The sequence below is a fragment of the Mixophyes fleayi genome, chromosome 10 (genome assembly GCF_038048845.1).
Source record: "Mixophyes fleayi isolate aMixFle1 chromosome 10, aMixFle1.hap1, whole genome shotgun sequence".
NCBI lineage: Eukaryota > Metazoa > Chordata > Amphibia > Anura > Limnodynastidae > Mixophyes > Mixophyes fleayi.
Window position 1 is genome coordinate 28,580,942 of NC_134411.1, and position 24,150 is coordinate 28,605,091.

The 24,150-nt window shown below is 41.4% G+C and overlaps 1 protein-coding gene and 1 long non-coding RNA gene across 4 annotated transcripts in view; one reads left to right on the forward strand and one right to left on the reverse strand.

Moving 5' to 3' along the window:
* Window positions 1-336, reverse strand: part of LOC142103911 (uncharacterized) — a 280,023-nt gene extending 279,687 nt beyond the window's left edge. Inside the window, exon 1 of one of the 2 annotated variants that reach the window (XR_012679463.1) lies at window positions 258-336. This is a non-coding gene — a long non-coding RNA (uncharacterized LOC142103911). Of the gene's footprint in view, window positions 1-209 lie in introns of both variants that reach the window. The other variant, XR_012679462.1, reaches the window with a different exon arrangement.
* A 30-nt stretch (window positions 337-366) lies between these two features.
* LTO1 (LTO1 maturation factor of ABCE1) lies at window positions 367-24,150 on the forward strand. Of its 2 annotated transcripts, none has more exons than XM_075188291.1 (5): window positions 367-517; window positions 3,707-3,812; window positions 6,086-6,156; window positions 6,420-6,537; window positions 23,719-24,150. In XM_075188291.1, the coding sequence occupies exons 1-5, from the start codon at window positions 468-470 to the stop codon at window positions 23,719-23,721; spliced, it is 348 nt and encodes a 115-aa protein (XP_075044392.1). In that variant the 5' UTR covers window positions 367-467; the 3' UTR covers window positions 23,722-24,150. The 2 variants fall into 2 exon arrangements, with proteins under 2 accessions (XP_075044392.1, XP_075044391.1); XM_075188290.1 differs by lacking the exon at window positions 23,719-24,150 and adding an exon at window positions 8,461-9,110 and having other exon boundaries at window positions 368-517.

Sequence of the window (24,150 nt, forward strand, 5' to 3'; positions counted from 1 at the left end):
GTAAATGACAGTATTTGGGATACTTGCCTGCCCTCCTGAGAGTCCTACCTGGATTTCGGTAATGGTAATGCAAAATGTAAACGCTTTAAACGCCCACGTGCATGGGTCCTTAGGGAAATATATGTCTACACATATTTATTTGTTCATTTTACCTCAGATTGACTAAGTAACTTGGAAAATAGTGGGTAGAACGACAGCAGTAATTTTACCTATGCTGTAAATATGATGAAACGCTGTGTGTTCTAGCGCTGAGGTACCTGACTGAGACATTCCCAGCGCGCTGTAACCATAGCAACCGCCGAAGCGCGAGGCGCAGCCATATTGGTACACCCAGAGTTGCACGAGACAGTAGCTGGCTACCGGAAGCGCTTACGGTTATTTCCTGTAGCGTGCAGCCTTTTCTTCCCCACGGAAACTTGTTTTTTTGGAATCATTCGTTCCCTGTTTAATATCACGTGCTGACAGCCATGGAGCCCGGGGACGATCTGTTCGAGGGGATTGTTATGTGTGAGCAGAGGTGAGGTGCATATAGAGGTTTCTTCAGTAGACATTTAGTAGCTGATAAATGGCCTAAAGCGTCAAGCATGCTTTACTACATCGCTTGGTAAGATCACATTAGTGGGTAACATCCCACTATAGTTAGATCCTGCCACGACTTTGGATAATTGTATAGCTTGATCTTCATTGGTGGTTGGAATTAATGCTTGGATCAGAGCTTAAATTTGGCTTAAGTTTTCCATACCCTCAACTGTCCCAATTTAAGGGAGATTGTTCCATGGATCAGGACCTTTGTTCCTTCCGATTACAGGATAGTTGTGAGGTGTGCCAACTAACAGGTGTCCCTTTAATGGCCCTAAATGTTTTTAGGGAGGGGGGAGAGGTATGGGGGAGGTCCAGGGTTTCGGAAGAACTGCAGGGGGGCTGCAACAGTATGAAGTGAACATGGCCCATTCTTGTGCGCGTGCTCCTACTGTCCCAGTTCCAGAAATAAAAAAAAATGCTTGGAGATATTTTAGGGACAGTGATATATACAGTGGTGTGGTATACTGTAGTATGGTATATTGCCACTTCTTCTACTACATTGGTTGAAATTCACTTACATTTTCTATACCACCACTTCTAAATTTCCATTTCAACTTTATATGTGTGTGTTTGGGTTTTTAAAATACTTATTTCACTTTCATCTCATCTTTTGGTCTGTTTAGTAGCCCTATTTCCCTCATGGAATGCACCCAGGTGATTAACTCCTGACTGTGAGTGCACTGTATCCATCTCTGTTATATTTTATATAACCAGTGCTCAACGTGGGCTGGTATATGGTGGTATGCCCTACTGCCACTGCTGTGATTGACAGATTGGTACTTCTCTGTGCTGAGTGTATTGTCCACCCACTGACACTCCCTCCCCTGTATAACCATGCCTCCTATTTCTTTGCTTTTTTGAGCTGCTACTCCCCCCCCCAGGACAAGCCAATATGTCTGAAGATATAACCACCAGCTCTCCACACCTGCTCTTCCCTGGTATCCATTGGATGGCGCTCCCAGCCAGACCAACAGATGGGGGGTCTCTCCACAGACCATCTGCATCCTTCTCTGGTCCTCGTCTTCCCACTGCGCTGTTTGCTTGATTTCATTACCACCGGTGATGACTTTGAGTGGGCAGCGGCTGAGAGGCCGGTTGCAAGCTTCAGGTCCTTCTACCAGTCAGCTGCCAGAGGATCCTGTGCAGTGTGCTATCACTCTTCTAGCGGTTTGCACTGTTTGCTGCTAATACTACTGTGAGCTGGTGCTCCAACTGTGTATGTGATTGTAGGTGTGTGCAGACAAGCAGAGGGCCACCATGACCCATGTACACTGCTGCCTAGTTCCTGCCACAAAACCCTGTGTTCCCTTAGCCCAGGGTTTCCCAAACCCAGTCCTCAGGGCTCCCCAACAGTGCAGGTTTTCTGGGTCACATGTGACCTAATTAGGACCACCTGTGGGTCTGTTACAATGTGTCAGTCAGTAATGAATACACCTGTGCTCCAGCAAGGAGATATGGAAAACCTGCACTGTTGGGGAGCCCTGAGGACTGGGTTTGGGGAAACCCTGCCTCAGCCGATAACACGCCGCAATGCTGCAGCTTCATCCACCAAGTACATCCCTTCACTACCCTGTATCATGCTGGACTCGGGGCCCCTGGTTGTCAGGTGGTTATGTAAAATACGATTATCCGGAATTCAATATTATTAGTAATTTTGTCATCACTGACTATATACACCCCAGTCTATTTGAAGACACAGTCTTGAATAACAAAAAAAATTCAAATGATGGGAGGTATGGTTTAGTATTGCCTTGATCAAATGATCTGTTCAAGATGTAACCCTCCTCTTTAAAACAAGAAGTCTCATTCTAAGACACCAAGTGGTGAGAGAACCTTTTTGTAGGGCATCACCTACTTGGCAAGAAGCAAATGCCCTTCTTGGGAAAGTGTTAGCATTATGACATTATTTAAATGTGGAATTACCCTTTAAGGCTGAAGCACATGAATGTAATTTTCCTATGCAATCACTCGGCAGAAACATTTTGTACGATAATTATTCCCCATCACCATATCCATCAGGGACTGGCTGGCAAATTTTTCCATTTTAAGGGAAAAACAAAATGCAGCTAACCCATTGACCCAGTCCAAGGTAGCCCACTATGGGACCAGCTCAGGTGTATCCCAGCCCAAGCCTGCTCCTTATGGCCATTGTAGCTCATGACAACAGTTCAAAGGGTTCTTGTTGCTCTGTTTTATTTTTAATTTTTTAAATCCCTAATCTACTGCAGTCTATTTATTGGTCTTTGTGTTGTCCCACCTGTTAAGTAACTTTACACACAATCTTTCTTTTCAATGTTATTACGGTTGTGCGCTAGTTTCAAATATGTTTTTTTTTATTTCTTGATATATTTCCTTTTTATCTTTTTACTATACAATAGTTTAGTTGGAATTGATTAAACAATTGTGCGCTAGTCATCCAGGTTCTGTTACCGCATAGACATTGCTCTAACCTCCATGATCTGTAAGTCCTATGCTTGCTTGCTGCTGCACAGAAACTCAACGGCTTCAATGTAGACAAGCAATTTGGATTGGGGATGGGTGCATACAGAGGTCAGTACCTAAGTGTGGGGTAGCAGGGCATTGGGTAAAAAAAAACAAAAAAGCGTTTCCTTCACATACGCACGGAACAACATAGCATTATTTGAGCAGCACAGTGGCCTAGTGGTTAGCACTTCTGCCTCACAGCACTGGGGTCATGAGTTTGATTCCCGACCATGGCCTTATCTGTGTGGAGTTTATATGTTCTCCCCGTGTTTGCGTGGGTTTCCTCCGGATGCTCCGGTTTCCTCCCACTCTCCAAAAACATACTAGTAGGTTAATTGGCTGCTATCAAAATTGACCCTAGTCTCTGTCTGTGTGTGTCTCCCTCTCTTTCTGTCTGTCTGTGTCTGTATGAGTGTGTGTCTATTTTAGGGAATTTAGACTGTAAGCTCCAAAGGGGCAGGGACTGATGGGAATGAGTTCTCTGTACAGCGCTGCAAAATTAGTGGCGCTATATAAATAAACTATTATTTCACATGGAGAAAGCCTTTAATTCTCCCACATTTGCATTCCTTTAAACTCTATAGTCTTAGTACAATTTTTGTTACATCTGCCACACAATTATAACCCTCTACGCCTATAGGTACCGTGGGGAAGGATATGAAGAGGGTTTTTCTGAAGGAAATCATGTTGGGGAGACCGAGGGCAAGCAGTACGGAGCAATTTACGGAGCAAGAACTGGATCGGAGGTAACTTTTGCAGCTTGGATGACACACTTGTCTGGCTATAGTCCAAGCCAACTTGTAGCTGTCACTATCTGGTGACATCATCTCAGAACTGTAGGAGAAAACTGTTATTTAGCTACAGACTATTCACCAGGGAAAATGAATGAACTCTTTGTGTTACTGAACTTAATTAGTCATTTCCTCAATTGCCTTTGGTCTTGTGACTCCCAGCTTCAGAGATTTGACACCAGACATAGATATCTTGTCAGAACACACTGTGCTTCTCCGTGACAGCCCCGTGCTTTACCCAGTACCACCTTCTGTCATGGAAAGAGATTAACCCTTCCCAGGCCTCTGTCTAATAGGACTTTTCTATGGGTATAATGAGGAATTTGAATGGTAACTTTATACGTTAATAAACCTTTACATTACCAAGGTTTTGTTTTTTTTTTCTTCAATGTCCACTATACTTTGTAACTGGCGAGAACAATCATTTTTAATCTAGATACTGAACAGTGTTCGACTGAATCTCCATATTTGGCATATGCGGCGACCTGCTTACATGAATTAAAGCTCTTTATACACGCCCCTCCGCCAAGTTCTAGCCAAAGACACAACTTGGAGTACTATACGTATTTTAAATGATAGTAGACAAGGATGTTCATTCTCTCTTACATCTGTCTTAATGATAGAACCTCTGGCGGAACTCATTAGAAAGAGACAAGATAGTGGGGGAGTTGAGGTGGAAGGTAAAGAGTATAAACTCCCTTTTTGATGATGTTTTGATCACTGTTTCCTCCCCCTCTTATATCGCTTCCAAACCGATATAAAACCTTATATTTATATTCTATACTTAGGCTACAGGGTTCACTATACCAAACCAGAAGCCCTGCCTTTACATATACTGCAGTCAGATTAACCTTAGTCGGGAATTACAACTGTAATCAGGGCAATAGGAGTATTAAATATTTTTGTTACAAATTCACAATATTAGGAGAATTTTCTCTCTTTATTTTCTAGTATAAAAACCAAATCTAAATATGTGAGTTCAGCGTATTCTCTCCTGTTTTTTATTTTTTATAAGTATTGAAGCTGAGAGGGACCTAAATTAGCATTTAATTTTCTATGTACCCTATATTCATTATCCTGAGAATTAAAGCCAAAACTGTACAAGTGCAAACAGATTTAATTTTTACATACCATCCTAGAGGGATGAGGTATTCCAAGCCTGGCCATCGTTTGGCTCTCCAGGTGTTGGAAGACTACAAGCCCCAGCATGCTCTGCTAGCAGATAGCTGGCAAGGCATGCTGGGACTTGTAGTTTGACAACACCCGGAGAGCCACAGTTTAGCCAGGCCTGATTCAAACCACGTACTCCCTTTGAGAGACTGCCTGTGCGGTGAAGAACACTGTATAGTTCATGGCATGGATGGAGTAGATTACTAAGTAGATATGTATACTCTTAAGAGAACCTTGGTTTACTTACTCCTCAATTAATATAACAACCTTGTAGGGTCTTTTTCTACTTCAGTCCATGCTATTCAGTAAATCTCATACAGGTTATTGATTCTTGCTTTACGTGTGTATATATAAAATCGCATGGTGGCTAAGTGGTTAGCACTTCTGCCTTATAGCACTGGGGTCATGAGTTCAATTCCCGGCCATGGCCTTATCTGTGTGGAGTTTGTATGTTCTCCCAGTATTTGCGTGGGTTTCCTCCGGGTGCTCCGGTTTCCTCCCACACTCCAAAAACATACTGGTAGGTTAATTGGCTGCTATCAAAATTGACCCTAGTGTGTGTGTCTCTGTATGTGTCTGTTAGGGAATTTAGACTGTAAGTTCCAATGGGGCAGGGGGATAAATTGATGACGATGATAATACTTTACAAAAGGAGGTTATACAGGAAGAGTTTTGTGACCATCTTATATGTTGTACTATGAGCTTTTACAGTAGCTCCGGTATATGTATTTTCCCTTAATTCTGTGGACCATGTGCCCCAGAGTCCTTTACTATTCTTGTGACTCATCGGTGAGAGGAGTCTTTGTGTAAATAGGCCTGGGTCCTGGCAGTTACTTATAGCAAAAACCTCGGCCAATCATCTCTCTCTCTCTGCTTGGCTCTACCCATAGTAGGAGAGATCCTCCACAGAGGCTCTAATTGAAAACCCTTTGAACATGAAATCTGAGGTCTTAGTAGCCACCCATGTGTCCTGGTAAAAGATAGTAGTTTATGCCTTCCATTTATTGTAGCTGTTCATTGTTGATGTCCATAATTTTTTGTTCTTTTATATTTTCCAGCTGGGTTGTTATCTGGGATTTGCATCTACATGGAAGCACCTTCTGTCGCCCAGCTCAGAAGATAAAGAAAGGTTGGTATCTCTGTATTATTCTATAGAACACAGACTGGAAACACTGTAACAGCGACACCAGTAGATTTGTAGGCTTCACTTTGTGTCTTTAGAAATAGAAGCTTGGGACATAGGACTTGATTTTGAATTACAGGCCCAGTAATTTTCTGTCAATCGATGGCGGTTTTAGATCACCAATTGGACAGGTATAATTTGGAAGAAAGAAGTAATGCAGTGGTTGGTATGTTTTGTCTGATTTCCTTTACATTCTCCCTTTTGATCAGTAAGAAAATAAAGTCACTCGACTCCCTGATAAAGATGATTCGGAGCTTCTCATGCGATGACCCAACGAATGACAAACTACAGGATGAGATCTGCAGGATCCGTGGGAAGGTGAAGCAGGTTTGTACTGTGTGATATAATGCACTAGGTTTTGTGTGGTAACTTCTATTTCATTTACTAAACTGTGTAGCAAAAAAAAAAAAAAAAAGGTCATATTATTTTTCTTGCAGTACCATGTTAGCCAGAAAAATCTATGTGATGTTAAATACTTTCGTGTCCTATAATTCTTTTTTTTTTTTTTTTGACACATAGATTTACTAAACTACAAGTTTTAAAAAGTGGAGATGTTGACTATAACAACCAATCAGATTCTAGCTGTCATTTTGTTGAATGTACTAAATAACTAGAATCTGGTTGCTATAGGCAACATCACCAGTCTTTCAAAACCGCAGTTTAGTAAATATACCACTTAGTCCTTTTGTTGGGGAAAATGTAATTTTTTTTAATACAAAAATTCAAACACATTTAATACCCTAGATGGAAAAACATGTCTTATTAGACTTTGTTATAAAATGCTATACTGTTTTTGTACTGGCTTTGGAATTCTGACTAGGCATCATCATCATTTATTTATATAGCGCCAGCAGATTCTGTAGCGCTTTACAATTGGGAACAAACATTAATAAAACAATACTGGGTAAAACAGACAGACAGAGAGGTAAGAGGGCCCTGCTCGCAAGCTTACAATGTATGGGACAATGGGAGTTTGATATACAAGGGTAAATGCTACATCATCTACTATTTAAATGCCTAGTGGCGTGTGTGAAAAAAAAACCAAGCTGCAGGGCCACCTGCTGGGCAGAGTTATACACTGACCTATATATTTCTTGAAGGAGAAGTGACAGTTGGGAGTGGTTGGTGGTTGCCGGGGGTGACAGTGGGGAGTTTTTGACACCTTAAGTAGCTTGATGAAGGATGTGGCGATGAAGATGAAGGATGAGGTGATGGAGAAAAATTATGAGGTGGTGACATGTGGACAAAACCACGTTAAAAAAGGGCGCTTGCGTCGGGAAGTAACGCTCTTCCCCTGAGGAGGCCTGGGCTAGGCCCAAACGCATGACAAGAACCTTTTTAACACCTTGGGCTAGATTTACTAAGCTGCGGGTTTGAAAAAGTGGGGATGTTACCTATAGCAACCAATCAGATTCTAGCTATCATTTTGTAGAAGGTAATAAATAAATGAAAGCTAGAATCTGATTGGTTGCTATAGGCAACATCCCCACTTTTTCAAACACGCAGCTTAGTAAATCTAGCCCCTTAAGTAGCTTGATTTGACTAGAATGCATGAGTATCATGCACAGGTTAACTTGTATTGAATATTTGTCCAGCTAGAATGCAAATGTTAAAAAGTATTTGGTGGGCTGTGTGACCAGTCACACAACTATGTTGGTCAAAGAGTGGTTGTCTTGTGTTAGCTGTGTAGAGGGTGGTAATAGGGTAACCTAGGAAGATTAAGATGCTGGTTGAGGAATATCATAAGCTTGTCTGAAGAGGTGGGTTTTCAGAGAACGCTTGAATAGCGATTATTATAGCTACTGTTATTGTGGTGGTAGTTGTCCTTTTAAGGATAATAGCTTTGAGTTCTATTGACTAGTTGGATGTTTCAGATTGATTTGATTTTCTAACCAAACTTTTATATGTTCCATATTCTCTGAATAGATTTCTTTGTCGTTATCTGGTAATGAATTGCAAATTGTAATGTACATCTATAGGTTTGTGATATAATGATGCTTATGTAGTGTTCTTCTGCTATGGGACTATCGTTATAATCAGTTCTAAAGTCAAGACATATGTAGCAGGGTTAAGCATTGCCGATCACAAGGTGGCATTTAACTGTAATGCTGAGCTATGGTATAAGGATATAAATAATAAACACATTTTTTATTGACCTTCACTCTTATACCATAGATCTATACTGCTCTGGATGCATTTAGTCTCAAGTCACACGTTTGTAAAACTTTTTTTCCTCCCCTTTAAATACAGGTTTGCTCCATGTTGAACATTCAGCCTGACTTTAGGATGAACAGTGAAAATTCTGGACTATCCTTCTGATCTCTGTGTCTAGAGAGCGTGCAATCTCTTGCTGTGCGGTGTGGATGGCAGGGCTGGCCGTGCGTGCTCTGGGCCTACGTAATCTAGTTTGGTTATTAGAGGAGAGAGGTTAGACCGAGAAGAACGAAAAATGGCCAACAGAATGGTACAGTTGTGTATAACCGACAACCTCTATGCCAGTGATGGGCAACCTGAAACACTTCGATGGCCTTATGGTGCGTCCCTCTAACCAATGCATTTAATCAAAGAAAGAGACTTCTATCTGTAATCAAATAGCAGGCACTTTAAACAAGTGTTACAAGCTATAACAACCAAGCCTGACAGTAAACCAGGAAGGAGCTGGGACTTCGGGTGGAGGCTCAAGGGGCCGCTTGTTGCCCCATCACTGCTCTACACAGTCAGGTGCTGGCCATAGAGGGACAAGATCAAAACAATCTGTTACAGCTTGTGAAATAATTTACAGGAAGGTCGTCCTCTGACTGTTCTTATATTGGGAGTGCATTAGGAGAAAGAACTAACCATTGCTTATATTTTTGAGTTTCAAAAGAAAATGTGATTAAATTAATGTTTTGTTTTGAAAATGAGTACATATTATTTAGCTCTCCATTGGGTTAAATTTATAATAAAGTAAAAGTGCACTTTAAACACTGACCTAATTCAATTACAGCTTGTTGAACCATTTTAAATCTAGATTAATTGACATTTCTATGACCAGAGAGATTATCTGACTTAGCAGTAGTGTAGTACAGATTTGTAGTGCCAAATTCTAAGGATAGAAAAGAAACATCATTTTACATCATATAAAAACCGTTTGGTTTATCTAGTCTGCCGGGTTTTTTTTTGGTTTTTTCTTCTTACTATTTTCTCAGACGCTATTTGATCCCTTTTTTCAAATTTAAGATAGAAATTTAAACATGCATTATTCTCGACTGCATTAGCCCTTACCGCCTCTGTCGGGAGACACCTACTACCCTTTCTGTGAAGTAATGTTTGCTTAAATTTCCAGTTTAAGTGCATGTCCTCTTCTAAAGCCTGTCTTCCTCTGAAGATTGCTTCCCTCTGTACCTTGTTAAATTGTTTGATGTATTTGACAACTGTTATCTTATCCCCCTTCTGCTGTAAGCTGTACATGTCTATTTCCTTTGTGATTTAGAGCATGCACCACTTACGTAGCCCTTGTTTACCCAATCTCTACTTTATGTATGTCCTTAAATGGTAATGTCTGCCAGAACTGCACTCCGTAATCTCACCTATGACTTACACGTAGTGGCATCACCACCTCTCTTTCTGCTACTAATTCCTCTTCCTGCTACGAACTCCTCTTCCTATGCAACTTTGCATTCGACTGGCGCTCTAGCTTTTTCAATGGCTTTGTTATATGGTTTGCCTGCCTTTACGTCTCCTGAAATCCCTTTCCTTCCCAGTAGTAGCTCATTAAGTGGCAAAAATACTATATTTAGCCTCTGGGTTTTTAAAACCCCAGTGCATGACTTGGCATTTTTCTGCATTAAAGTGTAGTTGCCACATTCATGACCATTCCTCTACTCTCCTTAGATCATCCATGATTTTGTCCATTTTGCCAAAAAGACAGATGTTACCGTCAATACCATTAGTAATGTCGCTAAAAAAAAAAAAGAAAAGACCACTGGTCCAAGTACAGATCTCTGTAATACTCCTTTGGTAACCTTTCCTTCATTAGAATAACCTCCCTTTATTTATTTATTACAAGTCTGTTGTCTATCCTTACACCAATATCATCCATTCAGCAACCCTTGAATCCAGTGCAAACTTGCCTTTACAAGCCATTGCCGCTTTAAATTTCCACTGCAAAATCGCTGGTTTCCGGCAGCTTGCAGAAATCGGAACTTAATACATTTACCCCCCAGGAGGCTCAGGAAGAGCTATATAATAAAGGTGACTGTAACAATATCAGCCTGAGAGCCTAGAGTAGAGCCGCATTAAACGATTATGTAGAAAAGGCCTTAGATTGCTCCTAAACCACTAAATGCCCATCCTAAAGCTCACTGCTTTGTTTTTATCCTTATCTCAGAACTGTTCTTTGCTTCCCACATCCAATCAACATCTTCAGAACATGCAACTACTCAGCACTGAAAAACTTATTTCCCCCTACAATCTATTGAACTTTATGGAACTTTCCATACAGTTCATCTGAAACAACTAGCTAATTTCTAGGACTCCTACCAATCGGTCATCAAAGGTTAGCTTATTTTACACACAGGTTAAAGAGCATCAGGGCACTATCCACACTAAGTATGTGGTCACACGTACGAGAGAAGCAATTGAAATGGTGTTTGAAAACGAACGTCAGCACTTAAATCACATGTAGGTAACATTGGCACACAGCGGTAGCTGAAAGGAAAAGTGGTGCAAGATGGAATTGTCCTTGGGACCCTCCCTCCCACCCTTATAATGGATCTTAAAAAGGACATGCACACTTTAACAAACCAAGCACTTCAGCCTCAAGGACTGCCACTTTTCTGGCTGAAGTACTTTGTTTGTTTGGACCCACACAAAACAAGGTAACAATGGGCTTAAGGCAGCTAAGATAACAGTGCTGTCAATGAACTCTACAGTGGCAAGATGTTGTTGTCATTACCTTCAGCCTCATCCCCACCATCATCAGTGTGTACATCATCCTAACACAATATTAATTCAACCCCGCAGGAAACCACCATTACAGAAGTCTCTGTAACATAAATGTCACAAATATAAAAAAAAAATGCTTTAACCTTTTAAAAAGAAAGAAACACATCTTTAATAAAGGTGAAACTTTACTATACAAAAACAAAAAATTGCCAACATGTCATATTACCCAAATATTAATAAGCATTCCAGCATAAACTAGCTTCCTTTTCTCAGCTAGATCCCAGCACTTGCAATCTACATTGTCATCATCCTCACCTTCATCAGTATGTACATCATCATCACTCAATACTAATTAATCCCCTCTGGAATCCACCATTACAGAAGTCTCTGTACTTTGATCTAAATGCCAGTAAAGGCCTTCCTCATGGAATTTGTAGTTCATTTTACGACAGATCTGTCACGAATTTTTGCCAATTCTTTTAGACCAGACCAAATGACAAAATGCTCTGCTGAATCATCTGCATCATCCTTGGGTCTCTTAGAAAAGCTTTGTTTTTTCCTAGCAGCAGTAGCCTGAGAAACTGAAGGAGGGGATGTCGTTGTGTCGGGTACCACTTCAGCTGTCAACTTGCTCACCAGGAGGTCATTGCATCTCTTGTGATCTGGGACAGTGAGAAAGAGAAGACATAGCTCTTAAATCTAGGATCAAGTATAGTCGCCAAAATTTAGTGATACGTTTTCCAGAAATTGATAACTCTTTGTTCCTGGTGAAGCGATTAAAGTACTTCATCTACAAGTCCGACATACTTGGCGTAATTTCTTTGTTTCATCTCCTTTAATTTTTCTAGGCGCTTTTTCAAAAGTCTAATTAAGGGAATCACTTTGCTCAAGCTATCAGTGTCTGAACTCAGTTCACAGGTTACTACTTTGAATCGTTTCAGCACCTTGCACAACACAGACAGTATTCTCCACTTCGCTGGACTAAAATACATTTCCCCTCCTTTCCCAATGTCTTGGCTTGTGGAGTCAGCATGGATTGCTTTTTGCTGTTCCTCCATTCTCACAAGCATATAAAGTGTGGAATTCCACCTTGTTCCCAACCCTCGCCACAGTTGGTAGCAGGGCAAAATAAATTGTTCTTGCAGCTGCTGCAATTTCCTACATGCTGTTGCAGAATGCCGAAAATGTCCCAAATTTTTTTGGGTCACAGACAGCATCTCCTGCACGTCCCTGTCATTTTTCAAAAAGCTCTGTACCACTAAGTAGATTGTGTAAACAAAACAGGGAATGTGATGGATTTCACCCAGCTGTAATGCTCTCACAATATTGGTGGGGCGTTATCATAAATGACATATCCTCAAGAGAGTCCAAACGGGATAAGCCATGTTGCAATGACATCCCTTAGTTTTTCAAACAGATGAAGCCGCTGATACACAGACTAGCCTGCCTCGGGATAATGCGGCGGTGTTGGATACATGCTGCTGCTGTTCCTGCTGCAGAACGCAATTCACCAACCCAGTGGGCTGTTAGTTATATAATATTTAGTTTGCCCAGTTCCACTTGTCCACATATCTATGGTTAAGTGTACAGTGGGTAGAATGGCATTTTGTAGTTCAATAACTACATTTTATGGAACCTTCTGGTAGAGATGAGGAATTGCTTTTCTAGTAAAATAGTGTTGTGATGGAATTTGGTAACGGGGACAGAGGATCTCATCTAACTGTCTAAAACCAGCTGCATTAATTGTGGATATTGGATGCAGAGCGAATACTAGCATAGTCGCCATGGTGTCTGTAATCCGCTTTGCAACTGGGTGACAGCTTTCATACTTGCTTCCTCTTGCAAAGGGTTGTTTAACAGTTAATTTTTGTAAACTACTAGTAGTCTTCTTCTTGGTCTGCTTCTGGGATGAAGATCCACCCCCAGCAGCAGCAGCAGCGGGACCAACGCTCAAGAATTCTGGGAGTAATTCTGGATTGGGGGTCATCTAGCCTTAGCAACTTGCATGCATGACTAACTCCGATCACTAAGAGGATATTGATGAGGAAGGTGTTGTCGGTGTGGCTTTACAAAAGCTACAAATGGATAGACCACTGTTGTCAGGATTGGATAATTGCACACATAAGAGGTGGATTTTTTGGTCTTATGCCCAGGCATGACAAAGGCCGCCTTCTTATCACTGGCAAGAACTGTTTCCACTGGTGCAGGACTTGCACAAACAACATCATCCTCATCAACATCCTCAGCTAGACCCCCTCATCCTGTTGCAAATACAAAGTGGTATCCCACATTTGTGTATTACCGGCTACACTAAGAAGCATACCGCTGACAACCTGTTTGAAAAACTAAGGGATGTCATTGCAACTTATCCCACTTGGACTTACCTGAGGATATGTCATTTGTGATAACACCACCAATATTGTGAGAGCACTACAGCGGGGAGATTTCCATCACATTCCGTGTTTTGCTCACACAATCAACTTGACGGCACCAAGCTTTTTAAAAAATGACAGTGACATGCAGGAGATGCTGTCTGTGTCCAGAAATAATTCGGGTCATTTTCAGAATTCTGCAACAGCATGTAGGAGATTTCAGCTGCTGCAAGAAGAATCGAATTTGAGGGGAAATGTACTATAGTTCAGCACAGTGGAGAATACTTTCCATGTTGTGCAAGGTGCTGAAACCACCATAAGTAGTCACTTATGAAGTGAACTCAGACACTGTTAACTTGAGTGAAGTGATTCCCCCAATTACACTTTTTGAAAAGCAGCTAGAGAAATTTAAGGAGGAGTTAAAACTAAGCAATTCACACTCCTGCCCGCTCCCTGCGCTCGGCCAACGACCGCCGCCTCTCCACCACCCTTATCACCTCTTCCCACTCCAGAATCCAAGACTTCCCGTGCAGCCCCCCTTCTCTGGAACGACCTCCCTCGTTCCATCCGTCTTTCTCCTACTCTGTGCTCCTTCAAACGTGCACTCAAAACTCACCTCTTCCTCAAAGCCTACCAACCATCTACTTAACCCCCATCTTCTCCCTTTGCTCGTCCTCCCTTCTCTCCTCTTGCCTCAACTGGCTCCTCTTGTGCCTGGTCTGTTTACCCTCCCTTAGGATGTAAGCTTGTATGAGCAGGGCCCCCTCCCCTCCTGTCTCCATACCTGTTCTTCCGCTCCGTCTTTACTGCATATGACTAGCCGGAGTTTCTGAAGTATTGGTACTTTTTGTTCATTGTTCTGTATGGTTTCACCCTGTATAGTCTACTGTTAGTACTGTGTGCGGTGCTGTGGATACCTTGTGGCGTCTAACAAATAAATGATGATAATAATAATAATAATATGTAGGACTTGTAGATCAAGTACTTTATTCGCTTTGCCAGGATCCGAGAGTTATCAACATCTTGAAATCGGATTACTACATTTTGGCAACTGCATGATCCTAGGTTTAAGAGCTATGTTTTCTCTTTCTTTCCAGCTGCCCCAGATCTCAAGAGATGCTCCTGGTCAGCAAGCTTTCTTTGGCAACTGCTGCCAAGAAAAAACTTAGCTTTCCCAAGACACCCAGTGGTGATGCAGATGAGTCAGCACAACATTTTGACATTTGGTCAGTTGTAAAAGAATTGCCCAAAAATCGTGACAGCTCTGTCGTAAAATGATCTACAAATCCCTCGGGGAAGGCCATTACCGGCAATTACATCAAAGTACAGAGACTTTTTAATGGTGGATTCTAGCTGGGATGAATTAGTATTATGTGAGGATGTACACACTGATGAGGGTGAGGATGATGACAGTATAGATTGCAGGCAGGCTTGGACTGGCATGCAGGGCAGCAGGACTATCCACCGGTAGGCCCCTCCACATTATAGCCACGCCCCCTCCATTGTTAGGGAGGAGCTAAGAAAACAGCTGACTCCCGACTTGCATACAATTCATCTTTTGGACATACGCGAGAACAGGAAGGGACAGATGCGTTCCACAGTGGAACGCAGGCACCTTCCTCTCCAACAGTAACAAGCACGGACCACGAGAAACATCCTTTGATTTCAGCACACTGGGTACCCGGCCACCATCTCTATATATATCGAAACTGCAAGTGATATATGTGGACAATGATCTGAATATTTATATTGCACTAGCAGAGACTTAAAGAAATACCAATTCCCATCTACTGGACTTGTATGCTATGAACATTATTTTATTGAGATATCAGTGACTGTGTTATATCTGGATCAATGCAGCATTTATACCCACTGCCATTTGCCTCCCAGTAGCTAGACTAGTCCAGGTCTATATACCTAGGGTTGTCTGATTTTTTTATGTATATTCAATTGATGCCATACCATATGTATGTATATAGAAATCAATGCCTCATAATATAAATACTGTGGTTTAATTGGAGTATTTTATTTGTCTATATTAATGTATTTTTATGTATTTTAACCAGGATTCAATAAATTGTGATAAAACTAACATTAAATGTTATCCCACTAATTGAACCAAGCCTCTTGCTCACAGCCTAATACAAGATATAGATAAATACGAATTGTGTTCAAGATAAAAGAATACAAATTTTATTATTAGCATTACACTTGGAATAATACATAAGTCAATGAGCGCTTAACTTTCAGTATATTATTAGTTCGTAAAGAGGGATAACCTGTGTTAATGCTGCTCTTGCAACAGTAGGGGTAGAGCGCAACTCCCCCTCCCCTCCCCGTTTTTGCCAAACACTCCCGTTAAGCACACTACCACACAGGTGCAGAGAGTCGCGTCTGGGCTCTCTAAACCTGCGCGGTAGTGTGTTTTTCACTTTGAGCAGGGCAGATGAGAGTAGGAGTTCCGGATATCCAACCGCCCAGAGGAGCATGTGCAGGTTAGTAACTAAGTGCGCAGTCAGCCTGTCATTTTAAAAGAGAAGGATGAGCACTCTACATTCTTTATATACTACACTATGGTGCTAGCTGTCCTTCGTGGGCTGACCACTCTCCCTTTAGTGTCTGGTCTCGCCTCTATGATGGCTGGCCACACCCCCTCTGGTGGGCCCCTAGCGTTGCAGTCCCCCGGTGGGCCCTTCATGCCCCAGTCCGACACTGATTGCAGGTGCTGGGATCTAGTTGAGAGAAGGGGGCTAGCTAATGCTGGTGAGCTTGTTAATATTCTGGTTAGAATGGCATGTTGGCAATTTTATGTTTTTGTACAGTAAAGTTTCACCTTTATTAGAGAGGTGTTTTTTTTTTTCTTTAAAACGGTACAAGCTTTTTTTTTTTTTTTTTTTATTTCTTTTTGTTTCCCTGACTTAAAACCACTATGCACTTGAACATAGGCTTTAGCACATGACGTAGAGGGATTAGTATCATCATGACTGAGACTGGAGAGTGACAATAACAATGTGACTGGAGAGTGACAAGGACACTGCCACCCTTCCTGTTTCTGTATGAGCTATAGCACAGTAAAATGTCACTGGAGACTTTTAAGAACACTGCTAGCCCTATTATTTGAATTTATGTTTCACCACTAAACACTGACACCACTCCTTTTTCTGGGTGAGCTATAATAACACAGTCCAATGTGACTGCAGATTTTGAAGAACACTGACAGCCCTATTATTTCCGTTACAGCGATGACAATTAGCAATGGAGCAATGGCACGTAGACTGGCAACAACACTGGGACCTCTCCTGTTTCTGTGTGAGCTATAACTCATTAGAATGTCACTGGAGACTTTTAATAACACTGCTACGCATCGTCTTTCTGTTTTAGATATGACGCTGCCCAACTGCACTAGAGACTGTCAAGAACAATGCTACCCCTTCTGTGTCTCTCTGTGAAATGGCGCCGGATCTCTGTGGAGGGCGGAACTTATAGAATCCAAAACTTGTGACGACGCAATGATGACGTTTTGCCTCGTTTTCACTTCCGAAAGTACAGAGTCGGTACTCGGATTGGCGAAGTTCGGTTGGGCTTGGTTCTCAGAAATCCATACCCCAGCAACAATTGAGCATGTGTTATAGCCCAATTGATAAGGCCCCCGCAGAGGACGAGGTGATTATCTGTGGTGTAGTGAGATGTGCATATTTATTTTGGTGTTATTTGCAACTAAATTTTAAAGTTTATTTTTGCAATATAGGGATGGTCTGGTGTCCAACTAATTGTGACTTTTTTTGCACTGCATTTTGTTACGTATGTGCGGGGGCCCTCTGGTCATTTATACCCATGCCAAAAAGCTAACCAGGGCATGAAGTAGAGATAGACTTCTTAACCCGTGCACCCTTTAACCATCCCGTAGTGACGACGGTTTCATATGTAAGATATAGAGCTCTCCTATCCTCCTGTGCTCACGCCATTTCTATGCTAGTCTGAACTTGATTTCTTTCTCAATGTTCAAGGACAACCACAGCATCTTAGCGACAATGCATATTACATGCAGATACATCACTTTCTTCAATGCCGTGATTTTCCCCAAAATACCGATGACCAATCTGCTTTGAGAATTTGTCTTTCTTGAGGTTCACAGGCCTCCACGTCATCACAGCTCTATACACGGATATTGATAACAATTCCACTGAACCTATACTCCCTCATGTCACACGAACCTCCTACCCCAGGGTTTCCCAAGCCCAGTCCTCAGGGCCCCCCAGCAGGTTTTCCATATCTCCTTGCTGGAGCACAGGTGTATTCATTACTGACTGACACATTGTAACAGATCCACAGGTGGTCCTAATTATGTCATATGTGATCCAGAAAATCTGCACTGTTGGGGAGCCCTGAGGACTGGGTTTGGAAAACCCTGTCGTACCTCCTTAAATTAGTCATGAGTGAAGTGACATTGAGTCTGTTACATGCAGCACTTTTGTGTGTTCAACGGATGTAAAATAAATATGCAAAATGCATCTAGAAATGCGTTTCCCTGCTGAAGTGCAACAGGGAGGTGGAAAATGTCTCCTACTAAATGTTTAGAATGAGCCCCAATCTCCACCAGCTCTGACCTGTTGCAAAAATCAATCCTTCTGCAGACTAAAATGAGCTCCATGTACGCAGAACCCAACACCACGAAAAATGCACTCTGTCCTCCCCTTTATCTCATCTTTATACTCTCGCTTGTAAAACAGTCTTGCCCTTACTTCGTCCTACTCCTGCCATCAGCGGGTTGCACCCCTGCAAAAATCACCATGTTACTCCCGAAATAATGCGCTTTTGCGGAAATCTAGGCCTGCAAATGCACAGATGAAGGTGCACGGCACCATCAAAGAGGTTTGTGTTCAAAGTCACATTTTTTGCAGTTTGTAAAAGAGGCCTGCAGTGGGGTCAGCCCTTTTGTGAACTATCGATTCAATAGCAACCAGTGACATCTCTGAATCAGAGTAATGGTTTAGATCACAAACTGTCCGTGTTAACAGTGAAAGCAGCAGGTGCTGGGAGTAATTCATCTTTCTATAACTTTAAATTTCCTTCTGTAATTGCTTTGCCAAACCTATTTTGCACTACTATAACTGAGACACTAGATGTCGCTGTCTGGTCACGAATCCATAGACGCGTTTTTTTTTAGCTGTGTATGTTACATCCAAATCCAATATAATATTGCAACCAGTTACCTGCCTCATCATACACAGAGGCAGGTACAAAGCAAAGGATAAAAGGTTTTCTTACTCTCTACCACCTCACTTGTTTATTGGGTTTATGTGCCATAGCATCACTTTGTTTTGCTGCTGTTCCCCTCTGAAACTCACCTACTTTGTGGTGTTGTAACTCCATATGTCAGTCTAGAAAGCCTGAAACTGCTATATTACTGCAGAGTATGAGATGAGGGCAACACTCTTTCTATTGGGATGGGGTCGGAATGTTGACACCATAATGTTGAGAATGTTGACATGTTCATTAGGTCGACATGGTGGAACGTCGACAGTCATAATGTTGACATGAAGGGTTAGATTTAAAACGACAATACTGTTAAAAAAAACGAACCCCTAAACAGCTTAATCAACCCTAGTGCTACCTGACTTTCTCACTGTGTTGACATTCTGACTGTTGACACGTTCATTGTCAATATTTCACACCCAACCCCTTTGTATCTATGGAAGACATTCTCTGTACGAGGACTTCAGCAATGCAATCTGAGTAGAGCAGAGATTTGTTGTGGGTTAATTTTTTTAAAAATGTGTGTATGTGAAACTGCAAATAACACAAAGGACATAACAATAGAGGAACGCTTGAGAATGTTGCCACTAATGCAATAGACTCCAGTCCTTTAAACACTTGAATACCTCTCTAAACCTTCTATTCAAACAGAATCCCCGAATGACAGACGTGTAATTTCTGCATCAGCTGATACAGTGACTGATGATCTCGCAGCATACCATATCTAGACTGCTTGTTTTTTGTTTTGTCTTTCTGGTATTACTTATAATACTTTTAGCTACTGAATCGGTGATGGGGAGGGGGAGGGGCAGTTAATTTATGACGCTATACTCCTGTGACTGGCTAGTTTAATGAAATCCAAGTTGCATGATCACATTTTAGGGTGCATTGAGAATATATGCATCATAAACTGCAAAATAGCAGCCTAGGGCATTCACAGACTGATCACAATGTTTAATAAATAACCTTTTCTTTATTGCAGACATATTACATAGCAATGCAATGGGCAGCACGGTGGCTTAGTGGTTAGCACTTCTGCCTCACAGCGCTGGGGTCATGAGATCAATTCCCGACCATGGCCTTATCTGTGTGGAGTTTGTATGTTCTCCCCGTGTTTGCATGGGTTTCCTCCAGGTGCTCCAGTTTCCTCCCACTCTCCAAAAAAAAACCATACTAGTAGGTTAATTGACTGCTATCAAAATTGACCCTAGTCCCTTTCTCTGTGTGTGTTAGGGAATTTAGACTGTAAGCTTCAATGGGGCAGGGACTGATGTGAATGAGTTCTCTGTACAGCGCTGCGGAATCAGTGGCGCTATATAAATAAATGGTGATGATGAATGATACAAAGAGCCTGGTTCTTTAAAGAATGCAAAACATATATATATATATATATATATATATATATATATATATATATACTATACTACTATACTACTATTTTTTCCTCCTGATGAAGTCTGAACATCTAACCAGACGAAACGCGTTGAGGAGTATCTAAGGACCTTTCCATCATCTGTTTGGATATCGTGGTACTAGTGTGGTGGGAGCGCTGCAGAGATTTATATATGAGCTGATTGATATCTATGCATACATCTCTGATTACATCCCAGATGAGTACCTAAAGATACCAATATATGTTTGTTACCTTGTGTTTTTATGTAAGTGTGATACTTACTATTTTATTAGTAAAATCTGAGTTTTTACAATATTACACTATATGAGTTTTTTTATATTGCTCCTATGATGCTGAAGTTACAGTCCTAACAGAATTGTACATTTGGATGAGTGACGTTACTGGCAACAGCTGCACAGATTTGGAGTTTTCCATTGAACTGATTCATACATCTTCTGGTTCTTTTATCTGGTACGCAGTTTTATGTTTATTGGTGATTACATTGGTGGCATTGAACACAGTGTGCTGTCACTTTTGTATATATCTATTCACCCTTTTGGTTTCATTAGCCCTACCGGAGAGAAGTTATTATCCTTGAGTACACCTCTGACTCCTCCACTTTACTCTCTCATTACATTAATATATTGTGGTAATACACCATGTGGCGCCGTGTTTCCTTTATTCCTTTATAGATTTTCCAGACTCACCACCTGTATTGGAACTGGCTGCCTCCTGTACATTGGACTTTGGGTGTCATTATCCCGCCTAGTGACTGTATACTGAATAGGGTTACGCGCCCCCTTTTATGTGGTATCTGTTATCTGCACATATATATATATATATATATATATATATATATATATATATATATATATATATATATATATTCAGACGCTTGACAAGTACACCAACAAGGACTATAATGACATTGTATTAAAATACATATACTTTAATATGGAGTTGGAGCCCTTTTGCAGAGATAACAGCTTCCACTCCTCTTGGAAGGCTTGTTGGCGATGTTGGAGTATTTCTGTGGGAATGTGTGCCCATTCCTTCTGTAGAGCATTTATGAGGTCAGGCACTGATGTTGGACTAGAAGGCCTGGCTCACAATCTCCGTTCCAGTTCATCCCAAAGATGTTCGATGGGGTTGAGGTCAGGACTCTGTGTGGGCCAGTCAAGTTCTTCCACACCGAACTCATCAAACCATGTCTTTGTAGTCCTTTCTTTGTGCACTGGGGCACAGTCATGTTGGAATAGAAAAGGATCTTCCCCATACTTTTGCCACATATTTGGAAGCACAGCATTGTCCAAAATGACTTGGTGTGCTGAAGCATTAAGATTGCCCTTCACTGGAGATAAGGGGCCTAGCCCAAACCCTGAAATACAGCCCCATACCATTATCCCTCCTCCTCCAAACCTCACAGTTGGCATTATGCAGTCAGTACTTAACGTTCTCCCAGCATCCGCCAAACACAGACTCGCCCATCTGACTGCCAAACAGAGATTCATCACTCCACAGAACACGTTTCCACTGCTCCACAGCCCAGTGTCTGTGTGCTTTACACCACTCCATTTGACGCTTGGCATTGGTCTTGGTGATGTGAGTCTTGCATGCAGCTGCTCTGCCATAGAAACCCATTCCATTAAGTTGCGGCCGCACAGTTTTTGTGTTTACATTAATGCCAGTGGAAGTTCAAAACTCTTCAGCTATGGAATCAGCAAATCATTTGCGACTTTTACGCACCATGCGCCTTAACACTCGATGACCCCCGCTCTGTGATTTTACGTGGAGTTGCTGTTGTTCCTAAACGCTTCCACTTTCTAATAATATCACCTACAGTTGACCGTGGAAAAACCAGCAGGGATGAAATTTCACGCACCGTCTTATTGCAAAGGTGTCATCCTATCACAGTACCACGCTTGTAGTCCCTGAGCTCTTCAGAGCAACCCATTTTGTATCACAAATGTTTGCAAATGGAGACTGCATGGTTAGGTGCTTGATTTTATACACCTCTGGCAACGGGTCCGATTGGAACTCCTCAATTCAATAATTAACAGGTGCGGCCAAATTCTTTTGTCCATATAGTGTATATACATATATATTCGTATTGTGATTTATTGTGCTCCTACATCTTGGTTTGCATTTTATATGCAATTTTATTTTTTTAAGCCAATAATTTCAATGACTATTCTGTTTAACAATAGTTGGATACAATCAATAACAAATGGATACATAGAGAAAATCGTGGTTATGCAGAATACGCCAAGGGCTTGTTTTGTAGCTTTTTTTTTTTTTTTTGTTTGCAGTAAAGTGTTAATCATCAGCATCCCGGGAGCAGCGGTGTAATAAAGCACTTTCTCCTGAATGTGAGTCAGCAGCCGTGTAATATTTAGGCTTCTATTGTTCCATCAGAAAGCTTTGCTGCCATTGTCCAGTGTTGGTCCAGCTCACGTTTAGTGGACTGTGGGAAAGGATTAGAGTTTCATGCTTTCTTTTTTTTTTCCTCTTCCCCCCTCTTGCATAAACTCCTGATCAAAGGCATTCCTTAGATGACAAAACACTGTATACAGTGTCACATGGCCTGACCAGACTGCACTAGCGGTAGTTTAAAAACACACGCTGCCATTGTTCCCTAGACCGTACATCTTACAATATAATTGCAAGAACAGTCCTCAGAGTTTCAAGGAAGAAAGAATGTCTCTGCTGTAAGAGGACCGAGTGAATGGCCGCAGCTGTCCCCAAGCCGATGAATATATCAAAATAAATAAAATACGGAGAGCAGAATTAGAAATGATTGGCTCAGGAACAGATGGTATATTTTATGACATATGCAAAAAAAAACATTGTAGCCCTCATACAATAAAAAGAATCAGGCACGCCTACGAGGACTGTCAGGTAATCCTACAGGTGGACTTCCTGCCACATTTAGAAACAATATCTTATTCTGGAAGATTAATCTGATGTATTCTGTAACTGGACTGGATACTTACTTTTTGCTACTCTAGAGCCAAGTTTTGGAGGTTTTTTTTAGAAATAGTAGATGGTATTATCATTTATTTATATATCACCACAGTATAGAGAACTCGCTCATATCAGTCCCTGTCCCAATTAAGCTTACAGTCTAAATTCCCTAACACACAGACTAGGGTCAATTTGATAGTAGTCAATTAACCTACCAGTATGTTTTTGGAGTGTGGGAGGAAACCGGAGCATCCAGAGGAAACCCACGCAAACACGTGGGAGAACATACAAACTCCACACAGATAAGGCCATGATTGGGAATTAAACTCATGACCCCATTGCTGTGAGGTAGAAGTGCTAACCACTAAGCCACCGTGCTGCCCATGCATTATTCCTTATGCAGTAGATCACACCAGGTAGATTATTAAATGGTGGGGGGAACAATGCTGCATTCAGCATTTCAGTTTATTGTTACTTTTAAAGATTGGAAGTATATATATTAAAAGACGTGTGTATTATATTATAACGTCTAAAACAATTTTATATTTTCCTTCTACTCTTGTCTCCCGCAAACCTCCTGCCTCTTGTTCACCACAGTGAGCCTGGGGGGTGACAGATACTGTTTTGCGATCCCTAAAACGAATGAGCAACTTCTGGCTGTTTCTGACCTGTGTTTCCCATGATCCTCAGCGAGATGGAATGCCAAGCTTGGCCATTGTCCTAAAGTAGAAAACTGCCATCAGCAGGAGAAAAGTAGGACTAAGGTTCAGTTTCATTTTCACCTTCAACTAATATATATTAAAGTGGAACTAAACACACAAAACTAAAGTCCATAGAGGATATTTATGAAAATTGATGCACAGGTGACTGTGAAAAACGTGCTGTAACCTGTAGCAACAGATTCGATTCGATGTAAGCAAATGGGTTACAATACTTTTTGTGGACATAATTATGCACCAGATTTGGAAAATGCCCCCCATGTAAGAAGCATCTATTCATGACCTTTATAGTAATAAATGGGAAATATTT

Excerpts from the sequence above, each read along its gene's own strand:
- LTO1 (XM_075188290.1), top strand. The coding sequence starts at position 468 with ATGGAGCCCGGGGACGATCTGTTCGAGGGGATTGTTATGTGTGAGCAG. Across the intron at positions 518-3,706 it reads ATTGTTATGTGTGAGCAGAG|GTACCGTGGGGAAGGATATG; the intron begins GTGAGGTGCATA and ends CTACGCCTATAG. Across the intron at positions 6,538-8,460 it reads TCCGTGGGAAGGTGAAGCAG|GTTTGCTCCATGTTGAACAT; the intron begins GTTTGTACTGTG and ends CTTTAAATACAG.